General features: G+C 37.9%; 1 protein-coding gene across 1 annotated transcript in view; it reads left to right on the top strand.

The window, feature by feature from the left end:
- Nucleotides 1-17,301, top strand: part of LOC139739103 (NADPH oxidase 5-like) — a 150,455-nt gene extending 133,154 nt beyond the window's left edge. Inside the window, exons 10-14 of the mRNA XM_071649722.1 lie at nucleotides 3,634-3,950; nucleotides 5,851-5,895; nucleotides 9,827-10,036; nucleotides 15,046-15,309; nucleotides 16,592-17,301. Of these exons, the coding sequence (XP_071505823.1) occupies nucleotides 3,634-3,950; nucleotides 5,851-5,895; nucleotides 9,827-10,036; nucleotides 15,046-15,309; nucleotides 16,592-16,723 (968 nt within the window). The 3' untranslated portion in view covers nucleotides 16,724-17,301. The remainder of the gene's footprint in view (nucleotides 1-3,633; nucleotides 3,951-5,850; nucleotides 5,896-9,826; nucleotides 10,037-15,045; nucleotides 15,310-16,591) is intronic.
- Nucleotides 17,302-25,746: the final 8,445 nt, after the last annotated feature.

Below are 25,746 nucleotides of genomic sequence, written 5' to 3'. Positions count from 1 at the left end.
AATATCGGGATGTCACAACACATTCCGCAAAGACTAATGTTGTCTATCTATCGGACCACTGAACCTCTGTTGCTTAACTCACCTTTTCCACAATATTATAGAAACCTCTATAAATGATTTGAGCTAAGATGAACGATATTTGACGCAATATGGCTCCTAAATGCGTAACTAAACTCTGAGATGGGACATCAGCTGGCAACCTTTAGAGGAGAGTAGTCCACTTTTACAAGCATCTTCCTGTCTCCCACTGTCCACCCCACCCCCTCAATCCGTCGTCAAACAAAGAATATAGTACTCCTGAAATCTTAACTCCAACTAAATTAAAGTATAGGGAATAGTTAGTTTATTTCTTTATACTTGTTATTTTTATCTTTGTTTGGATGCCAATTTAGGTAGAATGTCAGTAAGTAGATTATATTGCGGCAGGATGAGACAATGACTTATGTTTCGTGGTGGAACTCAGCCAAGCCATACTGTACAAACCTATTTCACTTTATTGGCCTGCACTAAATCTTGCTGGTGCGAGTATTACCTCTTGCACGGTACCGAATTATCATTATCTTTTTTTTTTTTTTTTTTTTGCATCTCATAAAGAGTAACAGTAGTAGCCTGATTTCTTCAAGTAAGAACTTTTTGCCGTCATCTTAAACATCGTGCACAAGCTACAACTGCCAAATTGCGGCTCAAATGGCTGAAGATCCGAGTACAGATTTTAAGGTTGAGATGCCCCACAGTAACCAATAATTTTTGTAAAGGGAAGAGCGTTGAAAGTTGACGATCTTCGACGTGTAGTGTATAGCGCACCAACGTGTGAAGCTGGGTTCATATCCGCTCGCATCTTCGTAGCTACGTGCAAGAGCACCCTTGAATGTGTCCATGTGTTTGTACACCTCATAGCATATATTGTTTTGTGATAACCGGCAAATAATATTTGTCTTCCTCCTTTCCTTCCATCCTAGCAACAGAGGAGTGTTAATGAAAAATATTCTTAATCTTCTTTATTTTTCTTTCGCCCTTGACTGACAGTTATACATTACAGTACTGCTCGTAAACACTTCATTGTTAATGATTCCCAGCACGACGCATCATCTTCGCTACCACAGGTCAAGTCTGTCATATTATTATATTCTGTCACACACATACACACAAAAATCTCCCTCTCCTTCTCTATCTTTATTTATCTCTCTCTATCTCCCTCTCTCTATCTTTCTATCTGTCTATCTCTCTACCTATGTATATCATAAAATCGTTCTCTCTCTCTCTCTCTCTATCTCTTTCTCTAACTATCTATATCTATATATCCTTCTCTCTCTCTCTCTCTCTCTCTTTTTGTCCCCTGAGGGTTCATGACGGGGGAAACAAACAACCGTGCAAATTTACCATTCACTGCCTTTAGACGGCGCTCCTGACTCGTCAAACTTATGCTACTGCTGACTTTCCATCTCATAATAGTGACGTATATAATGTGGTGTAATGAGCTCGTTTGGCAGTGTTGGAAAGAGGTGAGAACGTTATGTGTGTTTGATCACTAATGTCAGTTTTGAAACCCGTGGAGTATTTTCTGACAGGCTCCGATCTAATATCATCCGTGTATTTTTCTGACAATCGTACGAAAGTGGAAACTGTGAAAAGCAGGTTCTGTTCTTTTATTTCTACGGTCATCTCATAAAAATTTCTAAGGGATTGACGTTTTACGACGGTTCTATACCTACAACCTACATATTATTATGCTCGTTCACGTCTCAATTCTGGATATGGAGACAAATAAACGAAATTACACAGTCAGAATTCTTATCCAGTGTTTACCTGACAGAGAATGGTGTTATGTTATATGCCTCGTGAGACGAATCCCAGTAATGCCAACAAAAGGACTGATATTTGTTGCGTTTAGTTTAGAGGTGCTTAGGAAACGAGCTCTAGTAGAAGTTGAAACAAAATGCAATATTATGCAGATAGAGCAATGTAAACAGCACGACGTGCACAAAACAGGGTGGAGAGAGAAACCTCTCTGCAGAAAAGCACTAAGCGTGCGCGCATGCACACGCACACACACACACGCGCACACGCACACACACACACACACATACACACGCACACACACACACACACACACACACACATACACAAAGTATGTATTGTATAAGGAGTTCCCCTCTGTTTCATTGTACCTCGCCTTCGTATCTGTGCCATAATCCGACAATGATGGCACAGGAACGGGCCGTTTATTACAGGTCAGAGGTAACCAACCGAGTTCAATACGTAGGTTTCCAAGAAACGGTCGTCAAATTGTCGTAGAAAAGTTCCACAGACTGCCGATTGAAAAAGTCAATCATGTTTGATAACGATGTCAAGTGGTAATAACAGCAAGGGAATAAGAGGCAATTATCAAGGGTCGTGTTGTCTCCTTCACTGTCACTACACCTTTAAAAGATAAAAAATAGAATATATATAATATATATTTCTTTTTTTTTTACCAACCACCAAGAACAATGTCAAAGTGAGAGAGAAGTGAAAAAAAGGAGATACAAAAGTGAATGGTACAATGCCGTAACCTCCCAGTAAGTGAAAGCCACTTATACTTTCGCTTGGATATGTTTGTGCCCTTTCAAAATATATAATACCACGTGGGAGGAGAACAAAACCAATAACAGATGAATCGCAATCATGCAAATAATGCCTTATTTCTAGGGTCGATATTGCAGAGGTCGAATATGCTCCGGTAGAGCGTCACGTTGATACGCTCAAATTGAGGCAGAGACGGGAAGCCTCGGAGGCTCAACAGGGTTCGTGTTCCCCATGATGCGGCCCCGGGTGTATAACCCTCCCTGGTTACAAGCTTCATAAAAACAATGCCGCTTTCATGAGCACTGTCTCGTTTCAAACGGGAAGTATCACATGGAGACACCACACGTACAACTGTAAAGTAAAGAATGAATAGATAAATACATAAAATATTGAACAATACTGAGGAGAAAAGGGGAGTTTCTACACTTGTGCAGAATTATGATTATGAGTATCAGATTCTGCATTTCCCAATTCAATTTGTGGGCAATTCGTAAAAGTCCCCCTAGCGACTGAAGCACTTTCGAGCACGAGGAATACCCCTGAAATGACAGGCAAGTAATACTATTTCACATTGGCTTTTACCGCTTGGAAGGATTTGCTCATTAAGAGACCCCCAAAAGATGAAGTGACTCCAAAGACCCTCTGGTAGCAACTTCCATGGGCCGTTAAATCCAGATAATTTCTTGCTTTTATGGTACAACTTAAAAGTTATCCAAAGTGAATCGCAGAAAAGTCGCACCGTTCTTCATCTTTTTTTTCTGTGAATACGTGAAAATACTCGCACACATCCTGCAAGCACTCATGAAATGTGAGTTACGACTTTTCAGTACACTTTTTCCATACGCATAATACAAACTAAACAATTCACACTTATCTCACTGTGTCCAGCACCGGGCCAGACGTTGAATATCACCACTGTTAGCATCTAAAAACCAACAACAGCAACAACAGCAACAACAACCAAAAATAGTAACAACAACTACAACCATTGAAAACAGCAGCAACAACTACTACTACTATTACATCTGTACAGCATACTTTAATCCTTCTCAATGATTTCCTTTCAAGGCATAATCTCCATGCACATTCGATCCGTGGGTAACTGGACCAACCGTCTCTATGCGTTCTTCGAGGAGAGGCAGAAGCGAAACCGGGAGGAGACCGAGTTACTCCTCGGCAGCGCCTCCGACATCCGCGTCGCAATGGAGACGGAGGAAGCGGAGGAGAGCCAGTACGGCGGCGAGTTCATCCGACTGAAGGAGATGGAGTTCGATGCGGCCGAGGCCGACGTGAAGCCGTCGATGAACCACCGGGGAGCGAACGGGACCATGCCTCACGGGATGCCGCGGGGTTACTCGGTCGACCGGGAGGAAACCGAAGACAACGTGAGAACCCAAGTAGCGGTGTGCTACTCAACCTCATCCCCATTCCCTCCTCTTCAACCCATCACCCCCATTACCCCACCCCCATCAGCCCCCATCACCCCCCCCCCCCCACTGCTGCACTCTTGATTGTGCTAGGACTCACTGATGCGACTTGTTATATGCCTTGTCACACACTCCTAAACAGGGAACGATTAAATAAAGCATTATCATTTTACCCAGATACCACGTGACCAGTTGTAGGAACTATTTCCTCAGTGGTCGTGCGGAATTGCTTCACAACCACACGACAATGAAACTTGCACTCTATCAGCGAATACTTTATTGGCGTGATCATTGCTGGATACTTGACTTTTAATGATTACGTCACCATTGCTATCATGAGGCATCTAAAGGGTGCGCTATGACACATTCAAATACGATGAGATCAAATCTGAGAAATAATTGATTCTTGTGCTCTCTCTATCAAACAAGGAGGCAATACACTACAAGAATGTTTAGAATATTCTAACGCTAGTTGCCCAATTTGTCAGCTGCTTGTTGCAAAATATAAAGTTAAAGTAGTCTACGCCTTGACATATAAATGGAGAAACAAAGAATGCCCAAGTCCATTCGAGGAAGAGTATAGAAATTCCCCTTTGTGATACCCCTCCCCCCCCCCAAAAAAAAGGAAGGAAAGATGGCTCATTTTGTCTTCTTCGAACTTGATTTGATATTAACAGAAATCTTGAGTGCATACACGTACACACTTCGTAGAGAATAGTGATTTCTACTTTCATATTCAGACATTGACAACTAGAGGAAATCAAATCCGGGGACTTTCTGGGTCCGGAGTCAGAGTAAAATGTAATGGGAGCGTGAGTACAACTATCAATTGAAGGCTGTGCAGAAAATGGCAGCTTTCAGTTTAACCGCACAGTTATTTCCTCACGCCCCCTTTGCATACATTATACGCAGCCGAGTCGAAAGATGTCAAAGTAGATCACGTGATTTCTCCACCATTACTGACTGTAGGTAAATGATACTATCAACACCACGAGTACAACAAACGTTACCTGGCATTGCCTGGGCCCTCTTGCATAAAGGCTTAAATCAATCATAAGTTAGAAAATCAAACATAAGTCTCTGAATACTTAATTCTGATTGGCCGATACCTGACTTATGTTTGATTTTCTGACTTATGTTTAATTATTGCATTTTTTCATGCAACAGGGCCCAGGCGTCATACCAGCGGTGGTCATCACCTGCCATATAGATCCCCATGGTTCTTTTCAAATTAATAGATGAAACAATGCGCTTTGTTTGAAGAAAAAGCACATGGCATAATATTACCACAGTAATTGTCAACTCACCCAATAATCCTGCTATTCAAAGCTCCCTTAGAGGCTTAAATGCATGAAGGCTTGAGTGTCTCAGTACAGTTGGCATATCCTCAACGTCCATTGCTCTATTGACGGATACTAAACGAATCGATATCTAGCTGAGAAACAATTACTCTCTTTCTCTTTTGAGTTCAAGTAGTTAAATATCTACTGTTTGCTTTTTGATAGTTGATTCTACCATGCACAATAGCAAATGTTAAACTTAATCCTTAAGTTTTCTTTTCTCTTCTAGTGGCATTCATAACTGGCAAGCATGTATATCTTTAAGCAGACGCATTGAAAAATGTAGATGGTAAAGTCAAAGTTATACTCCATGACAGATTAAAAATCAGTTTGAAAATACACATATAAAATTAGGTTGGCAAAGAGCAATCATATTTTTGCTTTAATTTGAATGTCTTTATAGTCAATCTATGTCATTGATATGATTAGAACGCTGCGAGATGAGAATGGGACGCCAAGGATACCGGAGCTGCTTCATCCAGTAACTGATGATGATCTTAATCTTTCTTAACCCACAGGACCCCGAACACCTTCAGCAGCACCACTTTTCGTGTGCAAATGCAGTGCTGACAAAAAACAAAAACAAAAAAGAGTTGAGAATGCTTCTCTCGTGCTGTGTTTAAAGCTTCTGACATGTCTGAAGGGGGAGGGGGTATAAAAAGGAATTGTATTGATCATCATAGTGTGTTAGCCAAAAGGAGTAGTTAATTTCCCCACAGCGGTAGGTCATTGTTGTTTACTTTGGAACAAAGCATCTTGTTATTTTCAACCTGGAGCTCATGAACCATCACAATGCCAAAAACATTACAACGACGTAGGTACTTCTTGCATTAACTGTACTTGCATTGGCAGCTTTTTAAGCTCATCCGTCGTGATCTCGCAAGAAACAGAATTGGATTGAAATGTAACAAGCAAAGATAGAAAGAAACTAACATATACAAAAATGCGTCATGATTGAATTACAGAAGAGTATTGGGGGTCCGGGGTCACGATCCATCCACCAAAAGGGGGCAAATACTACTTCGGTGAGGTACACGCACCAAACGAACTGTGAAGTTGATCTACAGTGTCTTCCATTAATGGTATAGAAGCATATAATTTAGCCAAAGCTTTCCCTCGTGCTTTGCTTTCTCTCTCTGTACACGTTAATTCTTTTGATATATCTGTAGGTCTATACATTCCCTTTCCATCCCCTTCCTCCCCCTCCATCTCCTGTCAAACTGTTTCTTATCTTTATTATTAGGGGTAAACAGCGCGTTCATACTTGTGTTCCTTGAAGGGCTAGTACGATAGAGATTTTAATCGATGACCTGTGGTACGCATGTGCTAATAATTCAGCAGACGATCAGTTTTGAAAACCATTTTTCCTTAATATCATAATATCCATCTCTTCACTTTTATTCCAGTATGTCACCCAGGTACTGTTTGTTCATATAGCAGCAGACCTTGGTTTTCGAATTCAGATGCAAAGTCAAAGTACGCGAAAAAAAATACATTTTTTGGAAAAACCCCAGAAATACATTAAACAGATGAGCATCTCATTTTAGAAACTGAGGCTCATCCCAGAGACAATCTGAAGTTTTTCTATACAAATGACAAACCCCAATTAGGACGAGAAGAAGTGGATTGTTCGTTCATTTAAGCGGAATGCACTGTCGACCGTAACGCTTGATATATTAAAGCGCTCAAGTCGCCCAAACGAACGCAGATACAACCCGCGCACCATTATACGCCTCACCACCTTCTCTGATTGGATGAAATCAGTGATCGCAGCATGAATACAATTACGAAGTTTGCGATTGTGCGCCGTAAAATCCTGTTTAAAACGAAGATATCTGATACCCACGCGCGCTCAAGTTGATGGAAAATTGCTGCTTTCTGACTCGCAGCTCTCTCGGCGCCGTCATAATCAATTCACCAGACTCACTAGTCTGTGTATACAATATACTCATATAAGGGATAGCGAATCTCTGATTTGTTCCCACCGTGGTGGCGATGTTACGTACGCCAATATGACCACCAGGGATTATTAATCTTTCGATCCATCTTCTGTCCTTGTCTTTTTCACTTGTGTCATTCAGCTTTAATAAGAAACAAAGTGTTTGGGACAGAAAGGGAAAACTCATTCAAATATGGATGCACTTCTAAAAGTGGCTATTCACCGGCGAATGATGATGAAATAGAGCTGCCCTGGGGGCCCGCAGACATCGCTGTCCTGATGACGCGGGTGTGATAAATGATCCAAAATGGCACTTACCCCCCTAGCTCCTCTGTTGTGAAGGTGTTCACATCATGTCAAAGACAGTCGGTAGCCGGAGGAAGAGGCAATGACGTAATTTGGAAACCGTTGTTACGTCATTTTTCCCCCTCATTCACAGATAATGTATAATGGTATCATTCTGTCATTAGTCCTGATATATCCTGTTATTTCCCTACTCTTTCTATTGTCCGTCCCCTTTCGTTCTCTTCTGTCCCATTCAATGCCTGCTTTTTTCATTTTTCCCCCATGTCCTGCATTCTTAACAATGCCATGCCTAATCAAGCTGATGGAGTGAAATGACGTCATACTTTGTATTTTGGGTAAAAGCAACACCGTCTTAGGCATTAGACACATTCAAAAAAAAAGTCATCCTCATAGTTGTTTGCGCCACTTTCAGCTGTGATGTGACACTCGACCGATGTGCAGTAAACAGGTGAAAATTTGTTTTGTTTGTTTGCTTTTCTACCGCGATGAAATCCCCCATTTGTCATTCTAAACGGGTAGTGAGTTCTTTTATATGATGGGGAGAAAATTGGGAGTGAGAAATTTGTAGTGACATACTATAACTAGTAACAAAACACCCCGGTCTTTGATTAGACGCCCATCGATACTCCCTGGCGTGATGTACTAAATGATACTTGTTGATATTCAACGTATAGTTCGTGTTTGTGCGTATAACATAGAAAGCTTTCTTTCTACTTAATATGAGTTTGTTTATAGCTTTATCTGTTGTAAAGTTATAATCATAATTAAATGAATCCAACAGAGGTGTCGGAGATAAGTAAAGGTGTCCTCCTTTATTGTTCTTACTCTCTTTCCTCTCTATCTTTCTCTCTCTCTCCTTTTCATCTATCTATCTATCTATCTATCAGTTTATCTCTATATCTATTTATCTATGTATTCATCTATCTATCTATCTTTCTATTTATCTATTTATCTATTCATCTATCTGTCTATCTATTTATCTGTTTATCTATTTATCTGTCAAGCTATCTATCTATTTATCTTGCTATCTATTCATTTATCTATCTAATTATCTATTTAGCTAAATGTCTATTTGTCTCTCTATCTATTTATCTTTTTATATGTATTTCTATCCATCTATCTTGATCTATTTAATTATATATTTATCTCCCTCTCTCTTATCTAATTATTCATGGTTCTCTTCGTTTTCCCCCATCTCATTCTCTTTTTTATCTCTTCTTGTTTTCGTCTATTTTCAACTCTCCCTCGTTTGGCTCACTAACGTATTTTTCTCTCACAGCTCTCACTAGCCCATAATATTCTCCTCTCTACCTCCCGCCCATTTTCTCTGTCTTATTCACGTTCACTTTCATTTTTGTCTCATAATCAGCTCCCCCCCCCTCCCGTGTGTGGCAATTTTCCCGATCTTCTAATCACTCACAGCGAGGCTACCACAATAACTGTTGTTTCTGCATTATCCATGTGACTTCCTGCGCACTGTTCCCCTTCCCATGGGCGATCCAGCTGCCTTCATGCTTCACACACTGCGGCCTGTCACGGGCGCGTTTAGCTCAAGCAGCTGTACAGACGCACATCATATCTGTGTCATAATATGCAGTGCATACACCTCTTGGTAGCCCGGAGATCTGTCGACTGTGAAATAATCGCAGATATTGCAACCGTGTCTTTTTTTTTTTTTTTCGTTTGATATTTTTTCGTTTGACATCACGTGAAATATTAATACATAACACTTCTCGTCCATGACTGATCAAGTCAGAAATATTTATGTCACACTGTCATCTTTAGCATATATTTACATATACACCGATTTTGATGGGGTAAATATGATGAGCAATATAGAAATTGTTGTACGTTCTCTCCTCTCTCTTCCTTCCTTTTATTTCTCTTTCTCTGTACATTTCTTCTATTCCTCCCCCTTTTTTGTTTCATGCGTAATATGATTCGTTACAGAAGAAAGTGACCGCTACTGGTAATAACACACATACATACACTAACACACTTACACAAAGCCGGAAACTCAGACACAACCATATTATTGGTATTGTCCTAAGCATACTGAATATAGATACTAAACACTTTTTGGGTGGGATGTGTTTGTGTCTGTCTGCCTTTTCCGAATTATAAGGAATGATGAGATAAAAACCCCATCATTACATCAAAATAGCGCAATAAATAATGCTCTCTGTAGGAGTGATATTTATCGTCACCTAGTAAAATGCACTTTCCATGATGTACTTTTTATCTCGAAGGTGTTCATTGACGGACCCTACGGGACGGCCACGAGGGGAATCTTCCAGGCCGAGCACGCCGTGCTGGTCGGCGCTGGTATTGGTGTCACTCCGTTCGCTTCGATCCTCCAGTCAGTAATGCACCGCTACCGGATGAGCAGGCAAACCTGTCCCGCATGTCAACACACGTGGCTTGCCACGCCCCCTACCGACATGATGAGACTGAAAAAGGTACGTCACGCTTTTTTTCAGCGAGCGGGCGCGACAAATGGACGGTGAGAGCTCTTGTATGCACACTGAATCCCCGCCGCGCCCCGCCAATTTGCTTTTTGCCACCCGCCATCCACACTCCTTTTATCCTTTCCGACATTATCAAAGTTGATTTCATTATCATTCTGTTGGGCATTTTTTTTTCTTCCCGTCGCACTTTAATGAATCAAATTGTGCAAGATGAAATGATTTATCGTTTGACATTTACTGCGGCATTAACCAATTTTCAACAGCACCGTCATTACTGGCACTACGCAATTAATTGATTTTTTTTCCACACCCGAAGTATCGAAGGACACGTTGGAGTTATTAGATTTGGCATTTGTGAAAGTACGGGAGTTGGAACCATTAATTTGTAACGAACCATGAGTGACAGATTTTATATTGTCTCTCCAGCTCTTTTGAAAAGATAAGAACTCAGATCGGTGACGATGTTATACTATTTTTTTTTTTCATATACGTTTCAGAGTGGTTATAGCTAATATTATTACACACGTTATTACTATCGCCTTTTTATTTTGTCATTATTTGAGTGATTTGTTTTTCTATTACTTTACCATGAACAAGTAATCTTTATATTTATTGAAATTCATTATCATTTTCAGACTGGTTATTTGTTTAAATTTGATTAAAAAAGAAAAGGTCTTCCGTGAGCAAGGTATTTTCATGACGCAATAGATATACAGTGCTTTACGACTTAATACCGGTAAATCTCTCTAACGCACAATGCCAGGTTTATAAAAAAACAAACAACAACAACACTTTTCTTTTATTGTGAGCGCGAGATATTGGACATTGATAATCCGACATTATCTTAAAATGGTTTAAGAAAAGATGAGGAGCATTCATTTATTCGTCATCATTATTTGTTTGGCTTCTCATGAAGTTCTTTTACTCCCAAATTGGAAGAGGTGCCCAAAGTGACTTATGATTTTTTTTTTTGCACCCAGACGGCGCGCACATAAATCACACGTTACCCACCACTTTCATCTTCTTTCTTATATCCTTTCAACATCCCCATTTTCTTTCCAGTCATAGCCATAACTGTTCTCAAGTGATGAGAACTTGTTTGTTTATTTTGCCCCAATCTTTATAAATACTTAAAAAAAGACGCAAGGTTCTTTTGCACCTGTACCAATTTTATCTATTACTATTTCAATAGCATGTATTTGGTCTAAGCGCCGTAAGACCCAATTTGTCTCCCCAAAGATGCCTTCATCTGTAATATTAGAAGGTTGTTTTCAGACCTTCTCGCGTTACAAGCTTAACAAGAGTTGAAGAATTACTCGCTTGATATTGAAATGACCAAAGAAAAAGTAACAAAGATCGCAGCTTGAAAGAGCTCTGTATCCGCGAGATTGTTAGTTTTTTCATGTCCTGCCGATCATTATCTCAAAACTCTCTCCCTATTTTATTCATCACAATTTGCACTCTTATGTTACAAGGTGTTATATACACATAGTTAGCACAAGAATGGTCTCCCGAATAACTATCGAGCAGATTAACTACTTGGGATTAAGACAAGGACGTTTCATTCTCCTTTTCATCTTATAGTTTTAATATCCATCTACTGACCTTTACGATGAAGAACGCTTTCATCACGTTGATTGTCACATTGCGATACTTAGTATGACATGTCACGTTGTGTGCCATGAGTCATTCTTACATAAGGTCCCGTGAACCCTACTTCTTTTTGAGTCCCCGGCAATGCTTCCCAAACAAAACAAAAAAAGGTCACAGTATTCGGGACTGTTTGGGGGAAAGTTGACATGACACAGCGACACTGCCCAATCCAGATAAACGAATGGGATTCTTGAAATCAAAGAAACACCGTCATTTGGGGTCATCCCACTAGACCGACACCCACGAGTCATAGCGCCCACGAGTTCGACATTCAGCTCACAAGTCATATAAGGCCCACGAGACCGACACATTGCTACCTAGTGTTGAACTCATGGGCTTTATTTGCCTAGTGTCGAACTCATGGGCTGTATGACTCGTAAGCTGTGTGACTCATGGACCTGTTTCGTGGGCCATATTAGCTTAGTGTCGAACAAATGGGCTGTATGACTCATGGGCTTTATAACTCAAGGGCTGGATGTAATTTCGTCTAATACCCACAGAGTACTAGACAAAATGAGAAAAAAGAAATCCAAGGTGTCAAAATTGCAATTAGACCATCTGGTCATAAGACAATATGATAATTAGCCAAACTGGACATTAGACCAAGTGCAAAGTAGATCAAACGGGCATTAGACGAAATTGATAGCAGACCAAATGAGTTTAGCCGTAGTGGGGTGGTAGACGAACTTGGAAGTAGACCATCTGATATTAGACCAAGTGGCAATAAACCCTACAAACTGTATTTGGTATTGTGTCCATACAAAACTGTCGAAGAAGCTTTGTCTTAGCAGCAGCATAACCAATATCGGAAAGGAGTAAAGCAATCTATATGATACAATAATTTATAATACTATATATGGGTGATTTTTTTTTCTTATTTACTCTGCTACTTTGAGAGAAGAAGAAGAAGTGGGGTCACACCTCACCCCCTGGGGCTGGCACACTCTTTGGTCACTTTGAGTCAACCTCTATATTCATTATTCAGTCCTCCACCTTTATTGACATTTTCAGCAAGAAACTCGAAACCGATTTATTTCAGGAGCAGTGCTGAAGATAATGTATTGTTGATTATTTGTATTCGTAGTTAATTCACATGTTTGTTTTCTTTTGTTAATTGTAAAGCGCATCAAAACATGTTTGTCTTAAACGCTATATAAATTTTTCATATTGTAATCATTTTGACTCAGAAGAACAATAATATTGAGACAGGTCAAAAAAGTTTAATCATCAAGTTTTTGTTGGGTAAACAATATCGATTTGAATAAGATAAATAGTTTATGGCATAGGCATAATATGCATTTATTCCTTTCCTGTGAATAATGTTATATAATGTGGATCGTACTATGACGGTGTGATGAACCCTGCCTTTATAGCTGATAAAATAAACTAAGACAGCGTGGTTATAATACAAATGTGTTTAAACGATTCAATATTAGTTAGTTTCTATATACTCAGTGACAGATTACGAATTTCGTCCATGGCGTTGTAAATGGCTCCAATCTTAACACAGATTGGACCGCAATTCGATTTCGATTTTCTTTGCGATGAATTATTTTCACTGGACGGCTGAGATTGTAAGGAAAGATCGTATCGGAATTGATCGATATTGAGTGTACCATGGCCTCATACCTTTCAGGCAATGTTACCCACTTTGTCAATCCATCATCATCAAGGTCATTTCAATCTCATCATTATTAGGCATCTGACTGGCGTTATGCTGGACCATTTTAGAGTTGTGAAGTCTGAGAAATAAATTTGATATTCTTCTCCTTCATCCTACTACCAGGGGCCCGTTTCACAAAACTTGTTATCAGTGACAACCGCCACATTTCTATGACAAATTTGCTCTCAGCCAATCGGATGCAAGGATTTTAGTAGCTTGTCACATCTATGACAACTTGTCACTGATGACAAGTTTTATGAAACGTGCTAGACGTCATGAAGAAACACACGTGACTAATCATGCCAATGTCGAGTCTATTAAGAGTCTAATTAGGATCTTTGTAACTCCGGGTTTGTCTTTTTTTGTAACCAGCAGTCACTGTCTTCCTTTATTTTCCTTCAGTTTATTTTTGCTGAACATGAATTGAGTCATACGAAGAGGATTACAGACAGTTATAAGTCTTTTCAATGCGAGGTCATTATTGGCGAGTTCGTGAAAGTGCCCTCGATCAGAGGCGGTATTATTTTGCCATACATAAGGCACAATGCCTCCAATCTGCAAATTGAGTTACCGGTGATAACAATAGGGTCTGATTATCCCCGGCCAGCGTCGGCCTAAAACTGATTTATGGGATACAGATAAATCGCTCGATGATCTCTCTGGCTTTAATGGAGAGCCAAAAAAGAATCTGACGATTGATAGCTCTCAATATGAGGTCAGCATTTTAGAAAAATGAGAATGATTGACAAGTTTCCCTCTAATCCACAACTTATTGAGTGAGGGATCAGGTGAAAATTGATGTACGGTCATGCTGCAAATGCTGCACTAGTTGATAATCGACATTGTGGATCATTGTCAGTGGTTGTGTTAACGATAATGGAAGTAATAATAGCTGTATTTATGACGCTCTACCTGTGAGTTTTATCAGCTTCATCATGTTTTATCGTTAAAAATAATCATCATTATCTAACACCTATTGAGCAAAATATTTCATTACATAATCTTCCATTTGCTCCTGGTCATATAATGCGGATCGTTATACCTGTCTTATGGACACTGCGTCGAAGCAGAGCGCATAGTTGGCTGCTAAATTGCGAATTTGTTCACGACAGGATTTCCAATATCTCATCATGTGTAGAGTGTCCTTGTTTATAATTCATCACTTTTTGGATGAGAAGTAAAGGGTTTTCAATCGTCGAATGATTGATCGCGATTTGAGCATCGTTAACAAGAGTGGATACTTCCCATTTCAGGTCAAACTAAAGTAAAACATAATACGAAAATGTACATTTATCAATTCATATTGCTTAGCAACTTGAAAGTGCAGGTTAAAAAAAAATGCAAGTCATAAAATGTTATATAAGATATTCCCCCAATAATTACATAATGAGAAAACATGCACACTTTGCAATGGTGACAAATGTAATTATAGCGATGGATAAGAGGTATCAAAAGCGGAGCTTGTAAGATCTGTATCACCAGAAAACAACAGCAACGACAATTATACCAACATATTTTACGCAATATTGATGTATAGCATTTGATAGTTGATATATATGTTGCTGGTGATATAAGAGCATACTGTAAACAATATATTTGCTTTAACGTACGGAGAATATACAAACTGAAGATAAAACATCGATGTTACGACACAGACACTATCATATTCATCTCGTATTCCCAGGTGGACTTCATCTGGATAAACCGGAACCAGAATGCGTTCGAGTGGTTCGTCAGCCTTCTCACCCAGCTGGAGATGGAGCAAGCCCAGGAACCGTTCGACCGGTTCCTGGAACTCCACATGTACATGACCTCGGCCATGGCCAAGAACGACATGAAGGGGATCGGGCTGCAGATGGCCCTGGATATCATGCACAAAAAGGGCCACCGGGACCTCATCACGGGGCTCAAGACCAGGACGCAGCCGGGCAGACCGGAGTGGAACAAGGTGATGAGACTCTGTAGATGGAGCGGAGAATGAGAATGACTGTCACAGTATTTCCTATCTATCTATGTATGTATCCATCTATCTATCTATCTATCTATCTATCTATCTATCTATCTGTCTGTCTTTATGTTTTATTTGATTATTTATCTATCTATTTATCTTCCTTTCTTTCCATCAATCTATCCATCCATCTATCTACCCATCTATATACGTATCTATCTATTATTTATTTATCTATCTATCTATCTATCTATCCATCTATCCATCTATCTATTTATCTATCTTTATATCTATCTATCTACTATCTATCTATCTATCTGTCTATCTATTTATTTATCTCTCTCTCTCTCTCTCTCTCTCTCTCTCTCTCTCTATATATATATATATATATATATATATATATATATCCATCTATCTATCCATCTATCTATCTTTCTATCTATCTATCTATCTATCCATCTATATATGATGAAGATGAAGAATATTATGGCGGTAATAACAATGTTTGGGGAAGTCAATGAAACCGATGATGAGAATTACTCTATCAATTTTCACATGATTAATATTTGTATGCATATATTTCAATTGATACCATGTATGCCTATCTGTAATTCTGTGCTTCAGAATAAAATGACGTTACTCTTGACTTCAAATAATTATGCATTGGTTGATATGAATGGAAATGGGTATTAACGATGGACAGATATATATATATATATAGAGAGAGAGATATGTTGATTGTAGGGCCTATGAGTATATAGCGATAAATGACGATAATGTAACGGTAGTCATGAAGATAATTATTAATGATAAGTTGGGTGTGAACGATGATGAATTTTATGATTTGAAGATGTTGGTATTGATGATTTGATTTGATTTGATTTGATTTATTTATTCTCCGTATGGCATCATTTACATTTTTTTTCAACATAATCAAACATAATATATACAAATATGATGGAGATGATGAAGAAAATGTATGTGTAGGCAGACTTTAGGAAGAGGAAACGAAGAAAATCGTAGTGATAATGATAATGTTATTAGTGATGATAAAATAGGTGCTGAGACAAATAAGATGCATCGATTGTACTGGCAATAGATACGCCGGTCAAGGATATCAGTTCATGAGTGGTCGTTTTATGAGCACAGCTTAGATAACAGCTTGTATCACGGTACATCTTTACATACGATTTTCAAGGGTCATATTTGACTTGTTGCTGTGAAGAAATGCACAATTGAAGTAATCATTTTTTTCTTTTCCGATTCAATCCAATTTTGATAGATCTTCACACAAATCTCCCGTGAGAAGAAAGGAAAAGTACAAGTCTTTTTCTGCGGATCGCCGAGCCTGGGTAAAGTCATCAAGAAGTCGTGCGAAAAGTTCAACTTTGGATTCCATAAGGAAAACTTTTAAGCTGATCGAGACCCGCATAACCCCCGCCCTGGGAAATTTGGACCAGAATCGGTTCAGACATTCAACGTAGAGAAATCCATTACTTCGGATTGATTTTCACTGAAGGACAGATGTAGGGACAAAGAGCAGATGAGTAGTACTTTTTTGTTTAAGACGTTGAGGGCGTAGTGCCAAGAGAGAAAGAAATAGATTGTAAGAGAGAGGGGGAGATAGAAAAAAAAAAAGAATGAGGCCAATAACATCGAAGAGATAGAGAGAGGCATATTGACAGATGTATAGATAGAAAGAAAGAGAGATAGATGGATAGAGAGAGAGAGAGAGAGAGTCCGATATTTTTTTTTTATAATGCTATCAGTTTCTCTTGCAAGCTGGCGGAGAAGCACCTCTGACGTACCATTGTTTATTATGGTGCGAAAACAATGACGTTGACGCAAGCACAGCTTTGGAATTGAAGCAGTCATAGTTGAGAAGGTGTCTGATTTGCATAATATCAGAGCATGTCAGAAAAAGGGCAGTGTCGTCCGAACAAATGAATTTGAAAATGAACATGAAAATTAATGTTATTTTTCGTGAGTAAAAAAAAAGAGAGGAAAAAAGCAGACGCCAGAAATGAATATTCCATCGTTTCATGCGTTGTTGGGCTGGATATGAACTTTATTATTTCCTTTGAAAGGAGAAGGGAATTATATAAAAGATGTATTGTTATTGAACAAATCAGATTTATATACCAAGGTCTGTATCTGATACATATAACGATAATTGACCCGTGTGTTCTCTAAAATGACACACTCATGCACACAAACTAAATATATTATTCTAGCCTCAAAGTGTTATCAATTATCTCTCAACTTAGCCTTCATCAGACCACGACGTACACGCGAGACCAAATGTAATATAGTCAGATGTTGGATCTAAAAAAGTATGTTAAATATGTATCAGAAATGACATATATTGAGAAAAAGCTTTATGAGAACCGTGGTATATATATACTTTGAATTATTCATTTCGGATATTGCGTCGTTGGGTTTACTAACGTTAAACATTTTCATGTCTGTACAAAGCTACTTTTGCTATTCTGCCGGCTTTTTTTTTTTAGTTTTTTTTTTCTTTTTTGTGTGTGTCAGTGAATGAGTCTATTATACGTGTATCTGAGTGACATATTATATAGAATCTATGATCATCATGTGCCACTTTGTACATTAAAATCGTCGCTTATCGCGACTGACAATGCGTTATTGAATCTTATTTCATGAAACGAGATTTTTGTTTGTCATTTTCCTTTTGCGAACAAAACTGTATCAAATTGTTCCATTGTTATTTGCCTGTCTGAAAAACACCCGTGTTTGACTCTCCTATAATACATTATGCAAGTGTCGCGTACGCTGTACATTCAAAATGTCATGTATCCTAAGCTTCCGTATCATCATCATGTCAACATTACAGAAGATGTAGCCTGGTCGACATCGTGTGCTTGGCTTTGTTTTTTTAGTTATGTATATTTTGTTACAGGACAAGATACTTTGTAACAGGGCAAATTAACTATCTGAATCGTGTCGAATCACTTGTTCGAGACGTTTGGGAAATGATGGAAAGATTTCACCGCCGAGTTTCAATTCAATCTTGTAATCTCTCGTCTGGTATTCATGCAGTTGTAGGTGCTATTATTGCCTTCTTAATTCACAAAGGTGATTCGCTCTTCATACAATGTACTTGCATAGCCTGTTCTCTCTCTCACTCGCTCTCCTTTTCTACCTACCCGTTCTCTACACATCCGTCTAGCTGTCTGTATCTCTCTTATATCTCTAATTCATCATAGGGTTTTTTTTTTCTCTTTTTTTTCTTTGGACGTTCGTATATCTCTTCCTCCCACCCTCTCAACTATCTCGCTTTTATTTTCATGTTATATATATATATATATATATATCATATATTTTATTGAAATTTTCTCAGTTCTCGAAGAATATAATCCTGCCTGTGTTCTTTAGACCTAGGTTTCTTTCTTTCTTTCTTTCATTTGAAAATATCATAGCAACAAAATGCTCCAGTGCGATATGTCGACTTTACGAACTTACACATGTACAATCGAGTGATTGAATGTTGCGTTGTGTGAAAGGACAAAAGAAACCAAACGACCACAACAATATTGCCACCGTACTACACATGGCAACCGCCGATAAGTCTACTGCTGCTGCGACTGTGACTACCACTACTTCGTTGAATGACTACTGCTACTACTAATACTACTATTACAATTACTACTACTATTACTACTACTACTACTACTACTACTACTACTACTACTACTACTACTACTATTACTACTACGTGTGTACTACTACAGTGTACTACTACTATACTGCTTCTACTACTATTACTACTACTACTACTACTACTGCTACTACTATTACTGTTACTATTACTACTACTACTATTACTACTACTACTACTACTACTACTACTACTACTACTACTACTACTACTATTACTACTACTACTACTACTACTACTACTACTACTACTGCTTCTACAATACCGCTACTTTTTTTTTTACTACTATCGGGACAATTTCTACGAATTGATCTCTGCATCTAAATTTTCATAAGCTTACCAAGAAAAAAAGAAAAGGTTTTTACTGTAGTTTTTGAGACAGTAATAATAGGCCACTAATGATAGGAATAAACATTGTAACAAGAAGCGACATGAAATCACGGAAATGAATTTTGGGGACTTGACGGTTTCAAACAGTACTATGTAGTACATCTAGCAAAAGTACTTCTTGAATTATTATTATTCAACTCCCTCTTATAACACCGCTGATGACATTGGATTACCGATACATCTCAGATTGCGAGAAGAATTAACATCTGTGATTTGTCAGTGCTTGTGGTTTTTCCTGCTCATAGTTTTCAATAAGTTACTAGATTTGTTACTTATATCATCGTTATTTTGCTATTCTTCCTGTCCCCCCCCCCCTCCCCATTCGCCTTCTTTCTTTTCAATCATTACACCAGTACTTTTTTTTTTTCATGTCGGACAATGTGAAAACCTTGGAACGTCCAATTTTCGCAAGGATATTAATTTTACCCTGGATATCAACAATAATTTCTTGGGGTAGTAGATTTACCCAAGTAATCTTTTTGAATAGTATTGACGTAATTCACGTACCCTAGATATTAATGTTTATAATTATCAAATTTTTTTTTGAAGGTGTACAGTAAATTGTGGGCTGATTGTAGTTCAGAATTGAAACTGCTTCACAAGTCATGAAAAAGTATTATAAGAAAAACACTGAGGGCGCCATCATACGGCACTAATGTAGTGCTTATAATTATAGCGATGAGAGAAATGTACCAGTTTCATGACAGATAAATCCTTTCTCCTTCAATCTAGCACCGCTACGAGTAGATCGTGACTAACACCTAGCGATGTCATACACTGTAACAACATTGTCAGTGATAATATTTGCTCTGCAGTTTCACTTGGCAACCCTTTATCTGAATGTACAGATACGCGCTAATCTTTGACAGAGTAAGGAGAGGGTTGAAATTTATGCTTATGATCACGCCAAAATCGCTTCCGCAGACTTATACGTTTGTTTCAGCACATTCATATCAAGCCGTTTTACAATTAGTCTACTGCGCGACGCCTGATAATAAGAGAAATTTCTTTTTAAACACAAAGTTCTTGGTGGGTCATGCTTTTAGTTTTTTCTGGGTTTTTTTCTTCAGAAAAATAACAGTTTATTTTTCAGGCGTCATAATGAAATTATAAATGAGATTCATGTTTTGTGGTTGTTGTTTTTTTTCGTGGAGATTAGAGATACCGAAAGATTTGCAAAATTATGCTTTTGATTAGAGTCAGAACTATTCATGGACAGGGGAAGGGGGTGTTTCACAATTTTAAGATCAACTTAAAGTTATGGTATGCTGTGTGTCATTTCAATAATATTCTATTTTTCATATAAATTTATATAAGAATTAAAATCTTGGAGACTTTAACATGCAGGATCGAAACCAAATATAATTAGGGACAAAGGATTTTTTGGGGGTAAATTTTTATGATAATATAAAGTGGATTCTGAAACATTAGTTATAATTGAAAAGAGAATCCAACGACATACCATAATTTCAAGTCAATAGTAGCTTTTAAGTTCGATTTATAGCGTTCATGAAGCGCCCCCAGGAGTCTACCTTCCATCCCGCATTTCCTCTAAAGTAAAAAAATATTGATAAAGAATGGTGCCTCGCTTTGCAATACATTTTACAGTATGGCGGCGGTATATCTAGATCAGTATCTTGTAGAATCATACATAGTGTACACCGATTGCGTTGAAAGCAATCAGTATATATGGATATAACACTTTTGGTGTTCAATCTGCCTGATTAGCCCATATGTACGTGAGATGTAAACCGGCAATATATTTGCTTTAGAATATTTTAGCGTTACGTTTACAAGTTTTCATATTAGATTGATTAATTGGAATGTGAAGTCGTACATGATTACTTTGAGTTGCTAACTTTAAACATGGCAAGTGTATGTGTGTGTTTGTGTGTGGAATAGCCGCAAAGTTTTGATTCTTTAATCAGGTCGATATAATCCATCGGAGACCATGATGTACATATCTTTAATCTTCCTTCACGTTCAGCTTTAGTAGAAAGATTGAATGTACAAAATGATACAAACAAATAAAAGTGTACATACTGCATGTATATACTACTTCACGACTTTGGGGCAAGTTCTATATGCATTCCGTGAAGGTAGAAGGAATTGATTTTTTTTTTCTGATTTAAATAATTAAGCAAACTATCCTCTTCATTATGCAAATTTTTCCGTCGCGTTTTTGTGATTTATTTTGTGTGCATCAGAGTATTTATCCCATCAAAATAGAGTATACAAGTGTGTAAAACGAGGTAATACTACAAATACTATGCTTCATAATATATATATATATATATATATATATATATATATATATATATATATATATATATATATACATATATATATGTATAGTCATGAAGATGATGTAAGAACTGTAACGAATGAGTATATTTATGGAATCATAGTAGCGTAAGTACGCAAGCTAACAACATATCGTCTATCAGCCTAAAGAAAAATAAAACTTTTACCAAGTTTGTCAACATCTTTGTATGATACTATTTCGAGTAATAAATACTTTCTATACGACGCAACACAAAATCTGTGTTCACTGGTTTTTATTGCAACCTGATTTATATTCTATGATATACAATTCCTCGTCGAAGCAATCAAGGTTCTATTAAACTTTTTTCTTCTTTTTTTTTCTCAATGCGCTCATTCAAACATCCTACATTTGTTGGATATCAGGACAATATTGGCAATAGCACCTGATGCACGTGATCATGTTTAAATTCAAGATTGCCAGATAAATGCTGACAAACACAGGCACAAAACACACGCACAAAACACACGCACACATATACATACATACATACATACATACATGCATTTTGTACATGTGTAATCATTACATTGTATATATATATATGTATATATTATATATATATATATATACATATATATATAGTATGATAGATGTTATTACGTAAGGTACATATTACAATGTAATGTTTGTGTTACGTCTTATGACTCATAGAATTGAATTGACATTCATTTCCACTTAAACTTGTAAACATGACAAAGTGAACACATTTGAATTTGGAACATGATGGTTGGTAATGATCTACAAAATGATAGCGTCGGTTGGCTGAATTGTCTTGTTTTTTGTCGTTGCGAGCAGATTACTTCATTCACCGCATTTTCAATTTCTGTATTTGCTGTCATATTCTATAATTCAACAACTTCATCAGATAAATAAGTTGGGTAGCACAGCACTGCGCAAGAGGCATTATGTCCAAGGAATACAAGTCGACAAACAACCACCTAATGTCTCGTGTTTGTTCACGGAGGTTAAGTCCCTCTTAACACTATGCTGTTCCGAACAATAGCACTTGTTTCTAATCGTGCATTTAATGTAGTGAGGAAGGACACCAGTTATTGTCGAAACGGTGCGGGGATTTTCTGGCCATGATGGAAGATAAGCCCCAAGGTTTTTTGGCAGGGTACACTAATGTGTCTTTTAAGTCATGAGACCTTCTTCCTCCCACATTGACAGGTATGGATACTGTCTTAGTATGTCTCCGTGATGCTATGAAGGTTACAAGTGAAAGTTGTTTTGAGCGTTTATGATGCAATTTCACCTCTCATGGCGTGCATTCACTTTTCGAGATAGAGAGCAGCTCCTAAAGTGGACTAATAAACCCTCATCTTTACGATCTCATTATTCCATCAATACTGAAAGCGCCCATCCCAATGATGTATTTACCATGAGCATTTGAGCATATGTATATATATATATATATATATATATATATATATATATATATATATACATATAACAATTTGGATTTGTTTCTATAAAAAGTATTTGAATTTATTCTTTACTTGGACCAAACTTGATAACGCTAAAATGGCTGCAGCAATCACAGTAAGTTGATTTTTGAATATAATCAAACACTAACGAACGTCGTGTATTTGTCTGACTCAGAACTGTTAAACGCGCTTTAGTCTGAACTGTAGTTGGGAAACACTTTTTATTTTCAAATTTTGTAGGAATGAGAGAATGGCGTTCACCACAAGATTGGCCCACACACACGCCTCCTCTTTGTTGCAACTGATTGACATATTTCCCTTCATCGACGAAAATAAGCATCGATTTCTCAGTGTTTTGGTAGTAGCCATGATAAAATCATAGGCATACATACTTGGGTTGGACTCGAACTATCGATCACCTGGTAACTTAGGCAGGCGACCCACACACTATAGATTACACCCGAAATTTCACCCGACAACCAATGTTGGTTCTCATCCTTTATAGCAGAGGGTACTTGCGTATTTATTCAAATGAATGATTGTCAATCAGTTGCAATAAAGAAACAACTCGATGCAAGAATCCATTTATTTGAATCAACCTTTCCTGTACTCTTTTTTGTTTATTTCTGCTTTATTTCTTCTTCACCCTCAATATGCTCCAGTGATATTCACACCAAATGAACGAGAAGTGTTGGAATAAAATATTGAGTGTTTCTTTCTGGTTTGCACCGCCGGGCGTCACTATGAAATGTATCTATAGATATAGTAAATGACAATACTGTACCTAGAAATAAATTTTTATATGGATTTTCAGGTCAATATCCTGGTGAATCAGAAATGATTCAAAGTGTCTAGTGAGTCAATGAGCTGCATCATCAACGAAGATCCTTTGGAGCGTGCAAACAATGAGAAAGTCGGAGTGGACAATGTTGATTTTCGGACGGGGCTGGACAATGGTCATGTCAAGGACACGTTCGTATTGCTTTCGTCCTTTCATGGGACAACAATTCATGGAAACGCTTTTAATTTGAAAAAAAAAAGAAAAGCTGGTTGAAGTATTATGGTAGATAGTCAGTGCATGGAAAGAGTCAATAGCCAGTAAGAAAAGGACGAAAGTTCGACGTACGCACATGTTCTGCCCAGATGAACAAGATAGATGATGGGAACACCTCTTGTGATGAAAAACTGAATTGATTTATTTCTCTTCGTGTCAAGAGTTTCCCAGGCACTACAAGCAAAATCCGTAGAAATAGAATAAAATAAAAATAGAATTAAATAAAGTATACATATACCTATATAATTGCGAAACTAGACAATGCTAACGTATGAGTCGATGTGGAAAATGTTTTCAGGTTGATTCATTCTGTGCGTGCGATGGAGGAGCTTGTTTATATCCTTACCTTGGAGGTAAAATGTTGGTACATTCGAGTCCACTTGTAAACTAGCCTATTGTTTTTATATCAAGGTTCAAGTAATCGTCTTCATTATGGTAGAGAGGAACGTCCTGTGTAGCTTGATCAAAGAACCATCCAGACCTGTGCCTACTCCCGGCTTAATTGAAAGTCAAACTTTACCTTAAATATAAGCTATTCTTATTTGATTGCCGGAACTCGTAGGCCTACTTATCAGGAAGTCATGACTCTAGCAATATATAGTTTTCAATATAGTCTTGATGAGATTTTAGGTTGAAATAATGCATATAAATACCGAGATGCATTATGTGTTAAGACAGTTACTACCCCCACCCCCTTCCGAGTTTACTGTATCAGCGAGGGCCCAGAAATGTCAATGTACAGATAATGATTGTATTACATTGATTGGTATGTCCACTAAATGTCCAGCACAATTACATCGATTGATGAGGGCTATTAACAATTATAGATGTTCCCTCATTAACTTTCCGGTGATACTAATCCCCATGTTACAGCTTTGCTTGTATCTATTAATGTGTTTACCTGTTTCTTGTTTCCTTCCCAGAACAGTTTCAGGGGAAAGATAATGCTCAAAAATTCTCCACTATTAGTTCATGGCGTCTACGCTGTCAAAGTATAAAATGTGGTTAAAAAAGTTCCATGAAATCATCTGCTTACCCCATCCTCACAAGTTGGTGAAACGGCAACCTGATACTGTACATTTGGAAGAGAAGGGAAGAAGGATGCGGTGTACTGTGGGTACTGCCTTCTTCCTCTTTTACTGTACCAGTTATAGGTCAGCACACAAACACTTAATAATAGTAGTCCGTGTATGCTATCTTCCACGAGGACTGTTCTAGTCTGCATGGTAGTCAATGTAATGGTAAAGGGTCGGAGTCCCTTGCCAAGTCCACTTCATTGATGCTTTGCAAAGGTGTATAAATGGTTTCTCTGCTCCTTCAAAGCTTTATTGTGTCCAGAGTCGTCAGATTTTTTTTTTTTCAGATTTAAGACTTGAGGTTTGCACTCACCTGAATGTGTTTGTCTTTGTTTTTAAAGTGATGACACAATTGTACTAGAGAAGAAGTTTTTGGAACTTTGGATGGACTGGAGATTGATATGAATTTCATCCTGACACTGCCGATATGGAAACCAGCGAATGGGGATGGTCAGGGCATGTTTATTTGTTGACGGTGATTA

The sequence above is a fragment of the Diadema antillarum genome, unplaced genomic scaffold (assembly GCF_040938485.1).
Source record: "Diadema antillarum isolate AM-2024a unplaced genomic scaffold, OU_Dant_1.0 seq00000782_RagTag, whole genome shotgun sequence".
In the NCBI taxonomy this organism is placed as follows: domain Eukaryota; kingdom Metazoa; phylum Echinodermata; class Echinoidea; order Diadematoida; family Diadematidae; genus Diadema; species Diadema antillarum.
The sequence above is the reverse complement of the archived record's forward strand: the minus strand, read 5'-3'. Positions and strand labels throughout refer to the sequence as shown.